The following is an 18,698-nucleotide window of genomic DNA, read 5'->3' on the forward strand; positions in this document are numbered from 1 at the left end:
AAACAGGCAATAATTTTTTTAAAATGTGCTTTTTTTGTTTCTCCCACCACCCAGAACAAAAGCTTTCCACATGAAACTTCTGAATCTACAGATTCAGGCATGCTTTATTTATCCCAGACATCTCAACTTTTTGAGAATGGGATTTAATCTGTTTTTCAGCGGTCTCTGCCGACTCTGCTCCATCTTTTTATTTCCTTAACTTCTCTCTTGCATTCTTTCCTTCCTGAATTCTCCCAGCTATAACCAAACTATTGAACTCAGTGTGGGCAGAGATAAAAATTCAAATGCATATTATAACTGCATTATCCTTTAAGTATCAATAAACAGGGATATCTGAAGCTATTTTTCCCTTTTCTCCAATTATAGAAGTAACCCGGGCTTGAATCAGCTCCCCTGTTATCATACAGCAACAACATAACCACAATCAAGTACATAGCCATAGAGAACACAATAGCCATAAAATATAATAAGCATCCTTCACAAGAAAGTTTGCATTTTTAAAACAAAACATAATTTTCTGTTAGAGAGAGTTGTAAGCAAAGTCTTCATTTTTACAAAATTACACTTTTTAAAGAGAAAAAGTAATTACTGAATGTAGAAAAATTTACTTGTCAAGCCCATTTTTTTCAACAACAGATGTGTGTATGGTAAAGTCTTTCAGTTGCTTCTTCTGATGCGAGTAGGGGGAATTAAACAAACAAATAATTTAATGTTTTACAAAACAAAACCATTTCACCCCCAAATTGTTTAGGGTCTTTTTTTCCCTTTCCATGACTTACTATGGTTGAATGAAGGTTGGTTTCATTTTGGATAACCCATTTTCTTGGAATGGCTTGTATATCAGTACTGAACTGCAATTACTGTTTCACTGTCTACAAGTGTATTGGTCACAACAGTAAACACCTACTCACATTAAGTGACTGCCAGAAATAATAGGATTTCAGTTGAAGAACCTATTATTGGTAGTATAGGCAAAATAAAAACAAGGAAAGTAATGTCATCAAGTGGAAATCAAGACAGGAAAATAATTAGCAAGCACTTAAGTATCAGAAATGCCATCATCTTGTTAAAAAAATAAATAATATATTAGAAATGCAATAGTGCACCTTTCCTTTACCATTATCATTAGCATCAGGATCAGTAACAATAACAAGATATTGTTAGCTTTTTCCAGATAACATTGCATTGGATCAGAGGTGAAAACATTACAATGTAAAATTGTTTTATTTGTATCTCATATTCTGTGATAGCCTGGCAAAATTTTAATAAGGGGTCCTCACTGAACCTTATACTTGACTAGTGATAAAGTCTGTGCCATAAGGAACAGGACTGGGAATAGGGGAACAGGACTGGGAATATAGGACTGCCCTATACTCACCTTACTCTGAGGGTTGGCACTTCACATTATTTTACAGGAGCACCCCTGCCATGAGTAGCCCCACCACATTGCCATCAGGCCCTCCAGTCAGACATAGTTTACAGTCACACTCAGATCTCCCAGTAATAGTATAGTAATAATCCATGTATGGATTATTAATAAATGACTTACCTCTGGTAAACACAGGCCTTTCTGTGCACCCTGTTTTACCTGCACCTCAACACAGTTTGGTGTCAAACAGAATGGATCCTACATCCAAAGAGAACAGGAAATAAGAGAAAAGGAAGGAATAAAAAGAAGTGTTGTGAAGGGATAGTTTATTTTCCTCATCCCAAAAATAATTAGCACAGCTTCTGGAACAGGTTCTGCTGCCAAGGCTGAAATGTAGGAGAGATAAAGAAAACTATGTTATTTGAGAAGGACAGAGAGGGTAGGACAAGCCCCCTTCTGAAGAGGAGGCAAAAAGGTAGCAGGCAGGAAGAGAAAATTTGAAAGGCATCTCAGCAGAAAAAGATAGGCTGCAGGCCAAAAACATAGCTGGCACAGTAAGAAGGCCTGTGGAAACATAAAGGAAGTGTGACATCTTCATAGGAACACTGATGAGGTGAAGGAAAAAGTTGCCTAAGGATATCGGGGTGATGTTCATGGGGAACTAAAGAAGAACAGTTTGAAGAGTCTGCAAAGGCAGGAAAGCCATTCTAGGAGCTGCTTCAAAGAGTCCTGATGTGACTCCACATAAGAACTTGGCTAAAATATATATTCTGAGCAGTTTTATGTCCCAGCAGCACTTGTCAACATAACCAATGAATATCAAATGAATCTTGTCGCAGAAAACACAAGACTTGCTAGGCAGATGACAGACTGATAACATCAGGAAAATGTCTGGATTAGAAGGTATATTACAGAGTAGTGAAGAAACTGTTTAATCCTTAATTTTGATGGGAAATCTAAGCAGACATCAAAAGAAACATGAGGCTGCAAACACAGTAGATACTGTTACAGAGCTGATAATATTTGACTGTGGTTATGCTGTGAACGACACTCCTTCCCATCTCTCATCCCAGTGAGGAACAGTTTATGGAAAACTGATCACCAGATCAGAAGTTCACTTAGCATCAGCTTTAACATGTGTGAAAACATGATACAGAATTTGTGGTAGATTAAAGCAATGGTAGCCGATTGCCTAAATGCAAACTAGAACATCCTTCCAAAATACAGGTCTCAAAGAGAGTTTAAAAAAGAACAGCCTCTGGCCAGCAACCTATTACTGAAAACACAAAGACAGATCTTTATTTCCATAGTCCCAAACTCCTCAATCTAATTTCAAGACTGCAACTAGATGTCTATATTTATGATTTAAAGAGCTGATGATACAGAGAAGGATGTGTGGTATGGTCCTTCTGCTGAAGTTCTTGAAGATGAATAAACCTGTTGAAGTGAACCCTGTTCTAAAGGGTAAAGAATTCAAGTCAGAGAAAGTAAAAACAATGTCAAGTAAAAAATAAGGATGGCTGGGACAGGACAGGATGTTCCTGTGGGCCATGAGAAAGCAGCAACTAGAGGGAAAAATAATTAAGAAAAAAAGCTATGCTATCTGAGAAGGACAGTGAGGGTAGGACAAGCCCCTTCCTTAAGAGGAGGCAAACAGGTAACAAGCAGGGAGAGAGAATTTAAAAGGCATCTCAGCAGAAAAGATGGGCTGCAGGCCAAAAACATAGCTGGCACAGTAAGAAGGACTGTGAAAACATAAAGGAAGTGCGACATCTTCATAGGAACACTGGAAAAGAATTGAGAAAAATTGAATGAAGAAAGGATAATGGTATGGTTATTTGGGATGTAGTGTGTATTACCTATACATTTTAGTCAAAGTTGAATTATATAAAATAACAGCAACTGACTTTAAAAATACAATATTTTAAACACTATCTTTTAGTTTTCTGAACTACGTACATATTGAAAACTTAAATAAAGGGTATCACACTTAATGCAACGTGATTGAGCTACAGGGACTGCATTTAAAATTTGAGGGATATATTTGATATTCAGCATACAATACACATCACCTTTTATTAAAGTTCCTCAGCACAGATACAGGGTCACATTTATATATAAAACATATTAGTCAGTCTGTATGGTGTGGGGGTTAAAGGAAACTTTCATCCTTAAGAGCTTAAGAGTCCAAAATAAAGAATTAATATTAAAATTGAAATTTCTGTTTAACACGAAACACAATGGACAATGAAGGGAGAACTTTTCTATATTCTTCCTGTCCTTTACCTGTCCGGGAGGGGGGCGGGGGGGAGAGTGGGGGAGCACCGAGCTTGGATGGGCAGGGTGTGCCTTCCCCACCCCCTGCGGTGCAGATCCCTGGATTCTGCAGGAAGTGGAGCCAAGCCCTGCCCCCTGCTTCCCAGTGGACTCCCAGGATCTGCAAGGCAGGGGGGAATGCAGTCAGTTTCATCATGCAGGGCTTCCCCATTATGGTGCACAAGTGCCAGGAGCTGCACGTACACTGCAGGGAGCCCCATGTGGAAGGCTGACTTGGCTGCACTCCTTGCCACCACGTGCAGCGCTGGCTGGAGCCGCGTGCCACTGGGCAGCAGTGCCTGCATGGTTCATGAGTGCCCACCACCTGCTGCTGCTGCCACTGACGGCAAGGGCTGTGCATCATTGGGTGGGGGGCATATGGGAGGGTCCCCATGCCCCCTTACACCCCACAAACTGAACATACCCACACCCTGCACCTACAACTCTACACATATCCACCCCAACATCCACTATGCCCCCCACAAACAGCCACACCTTCTCACAAATCACTCCCCACACACACACACGGCCAACCATACCCCACATACAATATACAAAAGTAAGACTGAGTTATTATGCAATCATCTCTATATACAGTACACAAACTACAATCATAACAAGGATTTTTTTGTAGTTAAATTCTAATACGTTATAGTAGGTGTTTGACTTTTAGTATATGATTTTTTTTCTGGTTCCAAGGTGGGAACCCTCCCCTCCCAAAAGGATTAATTCCAGGAGCATGGGGAGGGATGTCTGGTGGCAGAAGTCAGGGTAGGAGAAGGACATCCAGTCCCAAGATGGTGACCAGGGAGTGAGGCACCTGTCAAGGGGAGGGGTTACCCTCATGGCCCTTGAAAGTTCACCTAAACTCATTAAGTGGCCCTCCAGTCGAAATAATCACCCACACATCTAGAGTCTCCTCCATGTAAGGATCTGAAGTTCCTTACAAATATCAGTTGGTTACACAACAGTGCTTCATCAATGATCATCTACCATTTTTATGGATTGAGAAAAGGAAACACAGTGAACTTAATAAATCAATCTCTTGATATTATGTAGAAAGCTTATGTGAAAGCCAGGAATAGAAACCAAGAACTCGCTGTCCCTGTTCTGAGCTTAAATATAAATGAATTACAGATATATTAATTTAAACATGTTTCACTGAGTGCATAATATTGCCTGGTAGTCAGGTTTTGTAGTCAAGTTCAAATCTTGAAGATATTTTCATACATCTTTTATATATAATGTTAAAAAAGAATAAAATTCAAAAGCCGTCCCTGAGGCATGCTTCACTGGAAGGCAGTATAGCAGTGTCATAGTATTGTAGTCCATAAGAAGTTCTGAACAATTTAATTAACTTCTTCAGAAATATGCATGGATAATATATAAAATGTAAATTTATATAGTGTTGGTGATGTCGGTAAAAATCCCATATTCTTTTCTTTACTTGAATGATTACCACAAGTGCTACTATTGTGGCAGTTCTTCAGCACCAACATCAGAAATGGCTTTGGAAATATGCATATTTAGCTACCCAGACATGATCCCTCCAAATAAAGATTAAGCCATGTTCTTGGACAGGTGTACAACACTTGACCAGTATTGTCTATGCTGTGTTTGTCTGAGTCTTAAAGTACAATTACATTCTTTAATTCCCTAGAACTCTCAATCTAGAAATATTTGAACACTACAGCATTCAGTCAACCAAATGGGAAACAACAAAACAAAAATTAAAATTATATTGTTGCATGGAGGCCACGACACATTTTTTCAGTTTAGTACATTTCTTTTATGTCCTATTGCATAGGAAAGAGAAATTAATTCATTTATGACAGGCTGCAGATGTTAGTGAAAATAGCGTCACTTTTTCCATTTACATCAAAAACTGGAAGTGGTCAGATGAACCTGAGATGAGTTAAAATGTTTTAACAAACATCTGAGGGGTTTAATTGCTACTTTTAAAAAGCTCAGCTCACTTGTCTCAATATTATATCAAAATACAGTTTCATAGGAAAGAAATTCTGTGCCATATTTTGCAACACTAGAAGAGAATAAAATTCACAATTCTTCTAAAAGATGCTAAAAGACCACATGCTAAAGATTACCTTACTTGATCTTTTCCAACTCTTCCTCATTAGCATTGTCTGTAAATGAAATAGAGCATTTTAATTACCTTTTACTCTGACACGCACAAAAAGGAGGCCAACTGTCTTCCAAAGGGACAATCCATATTTAACCACAACTACAACTGAAGTGACAGCATACATTCTGCCGACAACTACACAGGAAGTGAAATCAAACAAACAACTTGAAGCAACATTCACACACAGGCAAACTTCACAATTTGATTTACTGAAAGTTTCTGGAGAAAACAAGGTAAAGCATATGAAGAGAGTGAAAAAGAAGTAGGCTAACTGAATAGCAAAGGGAAAAAAAATCAATGAGTAATTAATGATAATTACTGGATTTAAATTAGTGGAATTTTTGACCAATTAGTTTGTCATTTGAGGAACATATGCCCTCATACTTTAGAGCACTCCAGCTGCACCGTGCAGCAGAAGAGGTCTTCTGAGGATATTTCTTGAAAAGGGAAATCCTTGGGTAGCATGTAGTTATTGCAGGATTTTTAACACCACTTTTGTAATGCCTACAAGTGCTGGGATGTCAGCAGGGAAAAAGGTAAAGCCTCAGGTGCCCCTGGGTCTGGCTGGTTCCTGCCTATTGTCTTTAGATACATTTCTATGGACTAGGATCTGACAAGGTGCATGACAATTCTAGGATCAGGTGACCCCCACACTAGCTTAAAAACTTACATTCCTCTCTATGTGCACTTCACACTTGCACCAAATACTCATTGAGGGCTACAGAGCATTTGGCTGATGAAAATGTTCTGGATTTAATTTTCTGTAACAAGATATTATAATACTCTTACGTTTCAGATACAGTAGTATGAAATGCTGATTACTTTCGATTTTAAAGGAGAACTTAATGTAGACCACTAAAAAGTTGTGCATTTTTTAAACTTCCAAGTGTCTATTTAGTTTGTAATATCCAAAACCTACTGAAGAATTAAAGTATGTCTCTAATAACCTTTTATTACTGGTATACTATATCTTCTGCCATAAAACTTACAAAATTATGACAGTGATCCTGTCTCATCTTGAAAGAAACAGAAACCAATTCACATTATCTCAACAATTTGTCAAAATCTGACCTTGCTAGAGACTATCCACTGCCCTTTCTGAAGGGAGAACTAGCATGGACTGTCCTCAAGTTCTTCATGATTAAACAAGATAGAGTCTTCTAGTCAAGAAGGTGGAACATTTAGATAGCTTCAAATACCACTGCAAGCAACTTGCTTGAGATAAGGCAGAATTAAGTTACAGAATCTGCATTCAGAAAAAAATGTTAACATTAATTTTTGGGAGAATAAATTTTCACTTAATGTAAACAAATTAAATGGCATCAAGTCCTGCTGAAGTTTCTTGGTTGATTACAAACCAAGGAATTTGTGTACTCTGCTTGACTGGAGGACCCCAGTGAACTATCGCTTTCTTTCCCACATAGTCTGGAAAGAGTTTTAAAATACGGTGTTGTCTGCCCTGCAAAAAAAGTGAGTTAAAAAAATCAAAAAGAAAAGCAAAGTGTGTGCATATGGAGGTAGGGACTACATCTTGCTGATAATCTTAAAATACATAGCAGGGTTCTGTTTTAGAATGGCAAATTGAAAGGACAAAATGGTTATTTTTGTGATTTTCTTTAAGCTGCTAAGGAGAGTTTGAGATCTAAAGGGCCAATTATTTTCCTCAGTAAACAATAGGTCAGAGCTTAGCAAGCACTTTCTATCCATAGAAGTCAAAGTGCTTTAGAAAGCTGGGTAAGTATCATTAACCTCATTTTGTATAAATAGTAGAACTGAGTCATAGAAGAGTTAAGGTCACCCTGTGAGTCAATCACCAAGCCAGGACTAAGACTTGGATTTCTTGGGTCCTAGCAACTGTACCACACTGCTACCCTTGTCACCAATATGTTTTCCTAAAACAGCACCCACTTTTGTTCACATACCCTCACAACTCGGTGCCCAGGGTGATTGCCCCTATTACTCCACTCAAGTTACATCACTGTCCTAGAGCAGTGGTGGCTAACCCACAGCACACATGCCACAATTGGCACAAGCAGCCAGTCTGCTTAGCATGTGAACTCCAGGTGCCAAGTTAAAGGGGAGCCAGCAACAGGAGTTGCAGCAGCACTCAGGGAGAGGCAAGGAACCACAGCGGCAGTCAGGAAGAGGATAGGGATTAGAGTGACAGTCAAAGAAAAGGCAGGAATCAGTGCTATCTTGAAGGTTTGGCCACATAAGACCTGTGGGGGCAGGTGCCACAGAATTTAGTCCTGCCATGACCCAGTGGCGATGGCATTTGGCAGCACTGGGTGATACTGGGAGCTGATTATGAGAGTGGTGCTCTCTCATACTTTGGACTTAACTTGTGGCACACTTGCCAAAAAGGCTGGCCATCATAGTTCAAAAAGATTGATCCAACACCTCAGGATCAACAGAAAACACTCATCGATCCCTTTGGATCAATCCCTAAGAGAAGAGAAGAGTTAGGCTCAAACCTTGAATCAGCCAGAAATCTAACAGTATTTCAGCTCTGAGAACTTTACTTTGTATCTTTAGCTACAGAAACATATGACTGTACTGTTGAACATATCATTATCATTGCTGGCTGTACCAGAATAAATTTCAAGTTGAAGCAACAACAATCCAGTCAACTTTCCTTAGAAGTCAATACAGAAATAAACAGACTATGATGAATGAGCTGCAGGAAATTATTTCAGTTGAAAGCATTCCATTAACTGAATCCATTCCTCTCTTCCATTTTTTCTGTGATATTATCCTTTAGGCACATACAAAACACTACAGACTCCAAAACAGCATACAAAATACCAGCATATTAATAAAGGGTATATTTTTTGAAAAAATGAAACAAGCTGGGATTATACCTTGTTTAAGATAAATCACTTCAGATGGGAGGAGGGAATCAACATCACTGATTTTATTTGCATTAAATAGATCCAGGTAACATTCATATGTTTCATTTGTTTTGTCTAGCACTAATCAAGCAATTTATTACACTTCTAGAGGATATAAGGGAACATGCAGCTCAAATGAACTCACAGTTACTTTGTAAGTTCTCCAGTGATGAAATCTGTGCATTGAACTCTGCTTGAGAAAGAGCCAGAAAAAAAACAACCTCATGCATGCACAATAGCACAAACAAACAATACAGGACACAAAGCAAACAAAAACACTTCATTAGTCTACACACAACTGCAAATGATGTATACGCCATGCTTTACATTACACGTTCCAAAGCAAATATTTATCATAAACAAGATACAGCTAGCGTTCACGAGACCAAACAAGCTTTACTGGTACATGCCTTAGATAATTTTAAAACCAAATGTTAATACCCATTTCCTATATATTAAAAAAAGAGTAAAATATCTGCCATCATGCACACAAAACGTTTTAAAGTTCTGGAATTAGAATCAGCATTTTTTCTTTAGCAGTTCTCATATTCCATATTTTTCTGTTATTCTTTTCCTTACGTTAATTATCCAAACTGCCAGTTCCTCATGCTAAAATTTTTTTAAAATTACATTATTAATATAAAAGATCATTAGTGTTAGCACCACACAGCAAATACACATGATTTTATGATTTAGAATTCTTGGAACTAGTGCTACTGCAATGAATAGGTACTTGTACTGGATCGGGGGGAATCAAATCTAGAAAATATAGACTTTGCTAAAAACTATGGAACTATTTTATTTTCGAAATTTCACCATCAATAGGCTGGACTAGTTCATGTTTCTATAGGCTATAACAAATTCATTTAATTCCAAGGATCAAATTTTATTAAACCTATATTCAAAATTCACATGTATCTGACCATACCTCTTTGTCTCACTGGAATTCCTATATAAAGGGATAGAAATTCTATTCAGGGGTTATGGTTCTAACATGTAATTAGGTTACAAGACTTCCAGTATTAAAATAGACATTTCTTATTTCTTTAGACTTCAGCAGTATGTCACAAAAAGTTAAGACTATTTGGACACAATACATTTGTTCATCTCAATTCAATGATAAATTGTCACTTTTCCCAGGACATGCATATACTTTTATGAAGTTTCTGGCTTTTAGAATGTAATATGTTTTTTATGTAGGGAAATTGGATATTTTATGTGCAAATTATATTGCCCATCAGTACTTTGGACACTGCATCTTAACAGAATTTCCTTCATGAAGACACAAGAGAAGTACAAGTATCGCTATAGAGAAGATCAAGTATGCAGAACCCTATATGCATGCTGGGTAGTAAGGCTGTGCAAAATTTTGCCTGGTGTTTCATTTTGAAGCTGTTTCAATATGTTTCGAGCTTGAAATAACAAAATTGAAATGAAACAAAAGCATTTGAAACAGCTTTGAAATGAAACAAAGAACTTGAAATGTTTCAGAACTTTTGAAACGTTTTGAGTTTCAAAGCCAGGCTTACTGGCTTCAGTGCTGGTCCCAGCCAGCAGCACCTGCCTCCTGTCATCTGGCAGGCAAATCAGGTGCTCCCCACACCACCAGGAAGGCTGCAGGGGCTGTGCTGGAGTCCTTCTGGGGGTGCAGGCCCCTGATCTGCCTACCAGATGACAGACTGGTGCTAGACACAGACTGCACTCAGCGCCAGGAAGATCAGTGCTTCCACCGGCCCCAGGCAGCAGCACCTGGCTCCTGTCACCTGGCAGGCAGATCAGGGGCATGCACTGCCAATAGGACTCCAGCACAGCCCCCGCAGCCCTCCCAGGGGTACAGGTGAGCCTCTGATCTACCCCAGGCCTTGCACCCTCCTCAAGCCGGCTCCGGTATGGGGCCGGGGCAGATCAGCTCATGCAGGGACACAGTACTGGAGCTCGCTTGTGCAGGGCAACGATCTTCCCGGTGCTGGTCCCAGGCAGCAGCACATGGCTTCTTTCATCTGGCAGGCAGATCAGGGGCTCGCAGCCTTCCTGGGGGTGCAGGCAAGCCCCCGAACTGCCTTCCTGCTGGATTTTAAGTTTCCCCATAATAATCTATGGGCGAAACATTGAAACAGCATTGAAACAGCAAAAGTTTTGATGAAACGAAATGGAACAGTACTTTTGAAACAAAATGAAACTCAAAACAAAACACTGTTCCGTCAAATCGTTGAAACAGAAGTCAAATTGGAATGGTGCTGTTTTGCACAGCCCTACTGGGTAGGTCTTACAGTTCACTGTATGGGTAGGTCTTACAGCTACTGGGTATCTCTAAGCTACAAGTAAAACACTTGTTATCCGTGACACCTTGTTCCTTGTTCAATGCTTTTCTTTTCAGAGTTCCACTCACCTCTCATTCACAGAGAAGGATATTCAAAATTGCCAAAAAAAAATTATTGTCACCACCAGAAATACTAACTCTGAACCTCCAGCAAGGATGTCTTTTCCTTCACCTTTAAACCAAAATACCTCGACTTCTCACAAGCAGGATGACAGAATGTGGCTTCTTCCAACTATCAACCACATTATTTTTAGCAGGCTAGCAAAAGGTACCACTGCAAAACTTGCCCTCTTTCTGCACGCTGTTGCTGAACATGGAACTTCCATAATTCTCTTGACCCCTCCAGTTTGGGTAGCAATAGATACTATTAGGCATCAGGATCTGCATCACAAACTCACTCAACAATATTAAAGCTCACTATACTTCAGCTGGGGCTGAAATGTGGAAAAGCTTGGGGGCATGAATACTAGCAATCAGCAATACTACCAACCTAAAGAGTAAGTTTAAAATTATTAGGTGCTGTTTCCTTAACTCCCTCTTTCACATATTCCAAGAGCTGTAACTAAATTAGAAAGGCTTACATTACCAAAAAGTAGCAGCAATTGCATTTTTAAGAGATAACTGAATTTGTACCTTTTTTTTTTCAAATATCATGAGGAGGTATTTCAAATTTGAGTAGACTAGGCTTAAGTACTGAAAATCCCATGTTATTCAGTTTGGCAATGGGACAAACATTTTACACTGTTTACATAAAAGTAGGTGTAAACTATTTAGCTTCATCAAACTGTATAACTAGTTCAAAAGAAAATAAGTGAATCCCATTTAGGTAATAAAAGAATACTTGAAGCAGAGGAGGTTTCTGATTCCTTAACATCTGAAAACAGAGAATGTCTTAGTCTTATTTGTCTCTCCTACTATCTAACCATGTTTTGAAGTACTTCAGAGATTTCAGGCTTACACCAAAATACACATTAAAAAAATGTAATGCCCCACTCCATGCAACTAAATAGAGAAGAAAAATATTATTTGAATGCCAAAAACCATTCCCCATACTACATACAGAGAGAAGATATGTGTTATTTGAATAAGTATTTTATTAGGACCAAATTTTTCCAATAATATTATATGGGAATAATGAAGGGCAAGAACTTGCCTTGTATCTCTAATCAAGTAGTTAATTGCCTCTTAAATCTTAATTATATTAAATCCAGTCATACAGCAAGGCCTTACAAAAACAAACAAACAAACCAACCAATCCCTGGATGAGTTTAATTGGTGTGACATCTATTTTAATAATCTCTTCTCTGGAGTTGAAATAAAGAAAGCGGTGGAAGCAAAACAAAAGATATATTGCATCTTGTATCATTAAAGTACTATTATTATTGTATACCAATACTATGTATTATTGTATACCAATTCAGTATTAATTTTGTATGTTGCTACCTTACTGTGGCAGAAACTCTCTAACTTGACTAGAACTTTACATATACAAAACTTGGGCACTGATTTTTAATAACAAATTCTGTCCTCAATGTACAATGCAGACAGGTCTTATTATGGTAAATCTCCAGCAACAACCATTTAAAAGAAGAAAAGGTTAGTTTGGTAACTAGAAAGTAAATAGAGTTGAAGGACTCTGCTGCTATCATAACAGTCTGTTGAATTTGTTCTCCAACCAGACAATGCAATCCTAAATCTTTACACAATTGTTTCCTTTTTTTTTTGGCACAGATCCATTTGAGGTGTAGAAATGAAAAGGCCATGCTGTTGCATTGAGGTTATCTTCACTATTTTAAAATGCCTCTGTATAGTAGGTGCATATTCTTCCTATAATGAATATGTCTGTGTTTGAGTATGTTGAGTATAGGCTCTACATTAGAAGTTTTCCTCTTTAGAGAAAAATATTTTTCTAAATAATAACCAGTATTAAGGCAGGATAATGCCAATTTTACAAATTAGGTCACTTTGAGCAAAACGGCTGTTGCTGGCAAGCTCAAAAAAAAGTTAATTAAAAAAGGAAGAAGAAATAAATCTCAACTATGTTTTAGAGTTTGTTGCAAGAAATGGAAATCTGTAAGACAGAGTCCTAACAAAATGGATTAAATCATTTTTAAAGAAACACTGTGGTTCAAATTTGTGAATGAGTATTACAGTATTTTTTTCTGTAATTTTTTCAACTCCAAAAGAATATCATGAAGGAAGTGACAGGCATCAGAATTATTTTCAAACTCTAAAGGTCTGGAATTCAAAGTACCAATCATAAGTACCACTACTTACGTGTTAAATAATTTGTGACAGAGAGAAAAATATAGACCTGTATCACATTATAGTTCTATACATACAAGAGAAAATAGAAGTTGGTGAACTACATTCAGATAAACATTTTTTCCTCTTCTGATATATTTAATAGTATTTAACCTTCAGTGCTTAATTTTGATAGCCAATACTGTTTCCTGGATAAGTTTTGTCAGTCTTCTAATTCACTCCTGATCACAAAGTGCATTATATCAACGTGAGCTTACAGCTGGGCTCACTTCAGGGATAATCAGATGATATACTGGGTTGTGGGGGTCAGACTTTTTTCTGGCCTTAAACTACATGAAATTATGGAATAAAAGATAAACATTTTGATTAAAATGCTTTTCACCACTGGATATGTTCTAATACTGAGAAGAAGAATAGAAAAGGCAAAGGGGATGATTTTCTATGGAACAAGCTACTGTACAAAGTGCCTCAAAACTTATTTCACTGTATACCCATTCAAGGTGCTAGGGTTGCTTCTCAGAAGGAATTCTCTCTAGTTTCAATGTGAGATTGCATGTTTAGTCGAAAGCTTCTCTTAAATTGATTAGAATGGTCCTTAATAAAACTACCAGAAATTCCCTGCCTCTGTGGACCGGAAGTGTACATTAGAAGGAAAATAATCCATATTAAGTTATAAGTACTGTGCAAAATGCAGTACGTTAAATTTTTAATGTAATCAGCCTGCCCTACTTACAACTCAGAAGTTAACAGAAGAAATGAGAGAACAAAGGAAATTCAGCTAAAGACTAAATTTACCATTTTTAGTAAGACACATGGAAAAATTGAAAAGTAACATTTTCTAAACCACTGAATTGTCTTTCATGCCCCAAATTGATAAGCAGCTTAAAATAAGTGCTGAAGAAGGCTAATATCATGTATGGCACCTTTTCAAGAGGTTGAATAATATCATCCAGTGCTTATTTTATTAAATGCCAATAATCAGAAACTGCACTCAGTACAAAGTTTCCTTCTTAATTTTAGCACTAGAATAGTGGTCATCTAGACAACACAGCACTAGGTCCAAAATTCTTTGCTGACAATAAGCCAGTCCATTTGATAAGAAAATTCACCTGGATTTTGTTTAATCCTGCAGAATATTTATATTCTACCTAGATTATTCACTATTTTCATAAAAACAAACAGTCTGCTTTGAGGCAGGCCACACATGCTTAAATGCACCAAAAAGACAATTCAACTCTGTCCACATTACATATATAAACAAAAAACAAAATGTTGTCAGGGTACGTGTTTTTCCCTTGCTATCCAATTATCCATCTGGGGATGGAACATTCACAATATCACAACCATCTCTCTGATCATGGAACATTTACAGTGAGAACAAGGTAACACTTGTTGAAACATTAAAACTTACCACTTCCTTTTGCTCTTCTCTTGGAGCCATTACTACTGATAGTAATATAGTTCCCATATCATGGTCAGGAAAACGAGTATCCTTTAGACTCACGGTAACATCTGTTGGTCTAAGACACCAAAAGATAAGTATTTATTTTGCATTTCAGGCACTGATTTAATCAAGCTTCTGAAGACTTTGACAACACATTCTCCATTTTGCATCAAGTAACTTGAAAATAAATCTAAAAGTAAATTACTTCATGAACATGGTGTCTATTCTTAATCAGAGCAGTCTCAATACATTTGTCACATCATGCTTTCTAAATAGCTGTACATAGTAAAGGAATTAATATTAATTGTAAAACTTATTTTGATTAAAGCAGAAAAATGACAATATAAAGTTCTACTCTTGGCCAAAAAATTGGTACAAATATAAACAAAATAATGGCTATAATCTTGGCTAGCCAACGAGTATAAACAACTACAGCCATCTGTAGGTATTTAGGCACATGTGGTGTCACTCAATCGAGCATAATTTATAATATAAGTAAAACTTTGCTTTCTAGCTTAAGGGGCACTAACTAATTATTTCTAAGCATAATGTTGCAAATTCTATTTTGGACTCCACAAGTATGAGATTATCAAACAATCTAGCATACTGTACATTTCTGACCCCAGGGTTCTTTGCATGTCTGCCATACCTGTTTAATTCTAATGCAGCAAGATCCAAAAAGGCAGAGCCAATGAAGTCATCTTGAAGCCCAAAGTCATAATCAAAGACCTAAGATGTACAAGAGATTAAAATATGTATTATTATAAAACTCTATTGAAACTTTCCTAATAAATGTTTCTTGATAGCCTGTTTTCACATGAACAATACTAACATTTTATTAACAGGCCAAGCAATTAAAAAAATAACAACATGGAGACTGAACAGGAGTAAGAGGTGTGAGGCCTCCTTTACATATTACAAGTATCACGCAATTAACTAGCTAATTGTATAATTACCTTGAGACCAGCTACATGTGCAAAGTACCTGTCACGCCATAAAAAGTTCCAACCAGCTATATAGTTAGACCTCAAAAATGTGTTTTAACTTTATAGCTAGTTGCTATCAAGTTTTAATTGTATAGCAGAGTCTCCCCTGAAGCTGGAAGCCCCATCAGCTGACTAGGCTCCCATCAGCAAGGACACACCATGTCAGCAAGGACATGGAGGGGTCTCTTAGCCCTAGCAGCTGCAGCTCTGGGTCCTGGCAGCACCCTACAGCTGTCAGGACCCAGAATCCTACAGCTCCAGATGCTGGGTCCCAGCAGCATGCCTCCCAATGCCAGGACCCTGCTGGATCCTGGCAGCTGCAGGGTGTGGATCTCCTAGCCCCAGCAGTGCGTGAAACACTAGAGGCTGAAAAATTGCAGCAACTGTGGTCTCCCAGCCCTGGGAGTTTCGGTTCCACCTATGGCTGGGAGACCACAGTTACTTTGATCTTTCAGCCCCAGAGGTTTCATGCAGCCCCAAAGCTGGGAGACTATGGCAGCTGCAATCTCTCAGCTCTGGGGGTTTCTCACAGCTTTGAGGCTGGGAGATTATAGCAGCTACAATCTCCCAGTCCCAAGGGTTTCACACAGCCCTGAGGCTGTAAAGGTCATAGCAGCTGTGATCTCTCAGTCCTGGGGGTTTTGCACAGCCCCAAGGCTGGGAGATCACAACAGCTGCATCTCCCAGCTACAGAAGTACATGGGGTACTCCCATGGCTGGGAGCCCCTCAGCTGAGGGGGATTGCGCATTAGATCCCATTGCACATGTAGAGGGGCCCCAAGAGACAGAAAATAAATCCTGGATTAATCTTCTAGTTTATGAATTATCCTTAAGATGTATATTGATTAACTCTACAAAATACAAGCAGGAGGGTGGGATACAGCTGTAAGAAAGAAATGAGCTGTGGTGCCAGTATAAATATTAAATGATAAAAATAAACCTATAACACTACAATTTTTCAAGACTGTTTAAACTGTTTTTAAATCTATAAACTGAAACCATCTTTAAGTGATTTATGGAACGGGATTCTATCATTATATAAACTGATACTTGAGTACATGGTAGCTGGTGACTATTTTATATCAAGTAAGATCATGACATCTCAAAAAGCATCAAGACAAACTTGTGGAAAACTGGAATGGAGTCTGTGGCCTTTATACCAGACTGATATGAAAGACTGGGGATAGATTATTACCCCTTCCTGTATTAAAGGCAGTGAAAAGGAAGGTTTTTGGTGAAAAAATAACAAAGGAAAATGAAACACAGCACAACGCAATTCTGGTAGGTTACACAAACCAAAATGTAGGAAAAGCCAAGTCCAAACCTTTTCTTGGAAATATAAGTTTCAACAAAAATGTTTGCAGGAGGACTTCTTTAAGAGAGCGAGATGCTCCAAGATGACCAATACCTTTATAATGCATTTAGCTTTGACACATGAAACCAATTTCAAGGCACTGCTCTGCCTTATTTGGACCGTTAGAGTCTCTTTCTCTCTGGGCATGGGCACACAACTCAGCATGGGGCAAGTGAGGGCAGAAACTTAAAGCCCTGGAGCTTCCAGGCACCAAGGGGGATAAGAGCACACATAAACAGACACAGGCAGATCCAGGATTTTATAAAGGGGTATATGGGAACATCCAGTGGTACTGCAAGGGTGGATGCATCTCCTTCTCCCGGGTTCCCCCCACTGGGCAGGTATACCCAGAAGCAGGAGCAGCAGTAGGGACTATTTTTTAAGTCCCTCAATCAGGTAAGAATCTTCCCTAGGGGTGCACCGATACATCGGTTTGATATCAGATTGGTACCAATATAAAGAAAATTGTCTATATAGGATATCAGCCTGATGGGGCTGATTATTTGGTTGATAAATGCCTGTACTGCGTGCAGCCACAGCACAGCATGGAGCAGAGCCAGCAGTATGGAGAGGGAAGGGGCTGCCTCCAGCTGGTAAGTCAGAAGGGGAGGGGGAAAGGAGGGGATGTGAGGGGGCAGATCTACTCCCCCTGCAGTGAGGGAGGGGGAAGGGGCAGGCGCTGCCCAGCCAGGGTGCAGGGGGGTCGCGAGGCACAGCTGCAGCTTGTGCAGTGGGGGTGGTTCCTGCTGCTTCTTGCACCCTGGGAGGGTGGGGGGAGCATGTGCCCCCAGATCTGCATGGCGTGGGGTGGGCTGCAGCTGCAGGGTGGAGCCAGAGCCAGCACTGCATGCCTCTTCTTGCCGGGGGCTGTGCTTGGAGTGGGCTCTGGCAGCACTGGAAAGAGGTTGCAGCTACCCCAAATTTCGCTGCAGCTCAGCTCCCAGCCCCACACCACCACCCAGCACAGCCAGGTTTTTCCCAGTGCTTGAGTGCAGGTGAGGCATTCAGCCAAGGCTGCACTTGGCAGTGCAGGGCTGGGAGTAGAGCTGTGGCAAAATTTGGGGTGGCTTCAGCCTCCTCCTAGCACCACCGGAGCCCACTCTTAGCCCAGTCCCTGGTAAGAAAAGCCCATGCAGTGCTGGCTTTGGCTCCATCCTGCAGCTGCAGCCTGCCCTGTACCACGCAAATCTGGGGGCACATGCACCCTGCCCCCCCCCCAGGGTGCAAGCAGCAGTGGGAGCTGCCCCCATTCCTTGGACCGTGCCTCCGTCCCGTGCCCCCTGCCTAGGCAGCACCTGCCCGTGCCCCCTAATCTTTTCCCTCCCTTCCCCTCTCCCTTCCCTTCCTCTCCGTGTTCAGCAACATATCCTCTCCTCTACAGCCCCCCTCTCCCGCCTGCCACTGCCACTGCTCCTAGCTACACCTGCGGCAGGAGAGGAGGAAGGCTCCTGCCCTGGGCTGAGGAGAGAACTGGAATCAGCTGAGGACAGCAACATGGATTCCCTTTCGTAAGCATCTAGTCCCATGTTGGCAGGGAACACCAGGGGGGACTGAGCAGGGAGGAAGAACCCACCATGAGCTGCTATCCCTGGTTGGAGTGGGGCAGGATC

The 18,698-nt window shown here is 39.7% G+C and overlaps 1 protein-coding gene across 1 annotated transcript in view; it reads right to left on the minus strand.

The window, feature by feature from the left end:
• MCTP1 (multiple C2 and transmembrane domain containing 1) overlaps nucleotides 1-18,698 on the minus strand; it is a 500,289-nt gene that overhangs the window by 236,221 nt on the left and 245,370 nt on the right. Inside the window, exons 5-7 of the mRNA XM_090038277.1 lie at nucleotides 15,398-15,477; nucleotides 14,716-14,824; nucleotides 5,791-5,829 (exon numbers count right to left, since the gene is read on the minus strand). Coding sequence (XP_089894403.1) covers nucleotides 5,791-5,829; nucleotides 14,716-14,824; nucleotides 15,398-15,477 — 228 coding nt within the window. The remainder of the gene's footprint in view (nucleotides 1-5,790; nucleotides 5,830-14,715; nucleotides 14,825-15,397; nucleotides 15,478-18,698) is intronic.

The sequence above is a fragment of the Crocodylus siamensis genome, chromosome 3 (genome assembly GCF_052110815.1).
Source record: "Crocodylus siamensis isolate JL-2025a chromosome 3, ASM5211081v1, whole genome shotgun sequence".
Classification (NCBI taxonomy): Eukaryota; Metazoa; Chordata; order Crocodylia; family Crocodylidae; genus Crocodylus; species Crocodylus siamensis.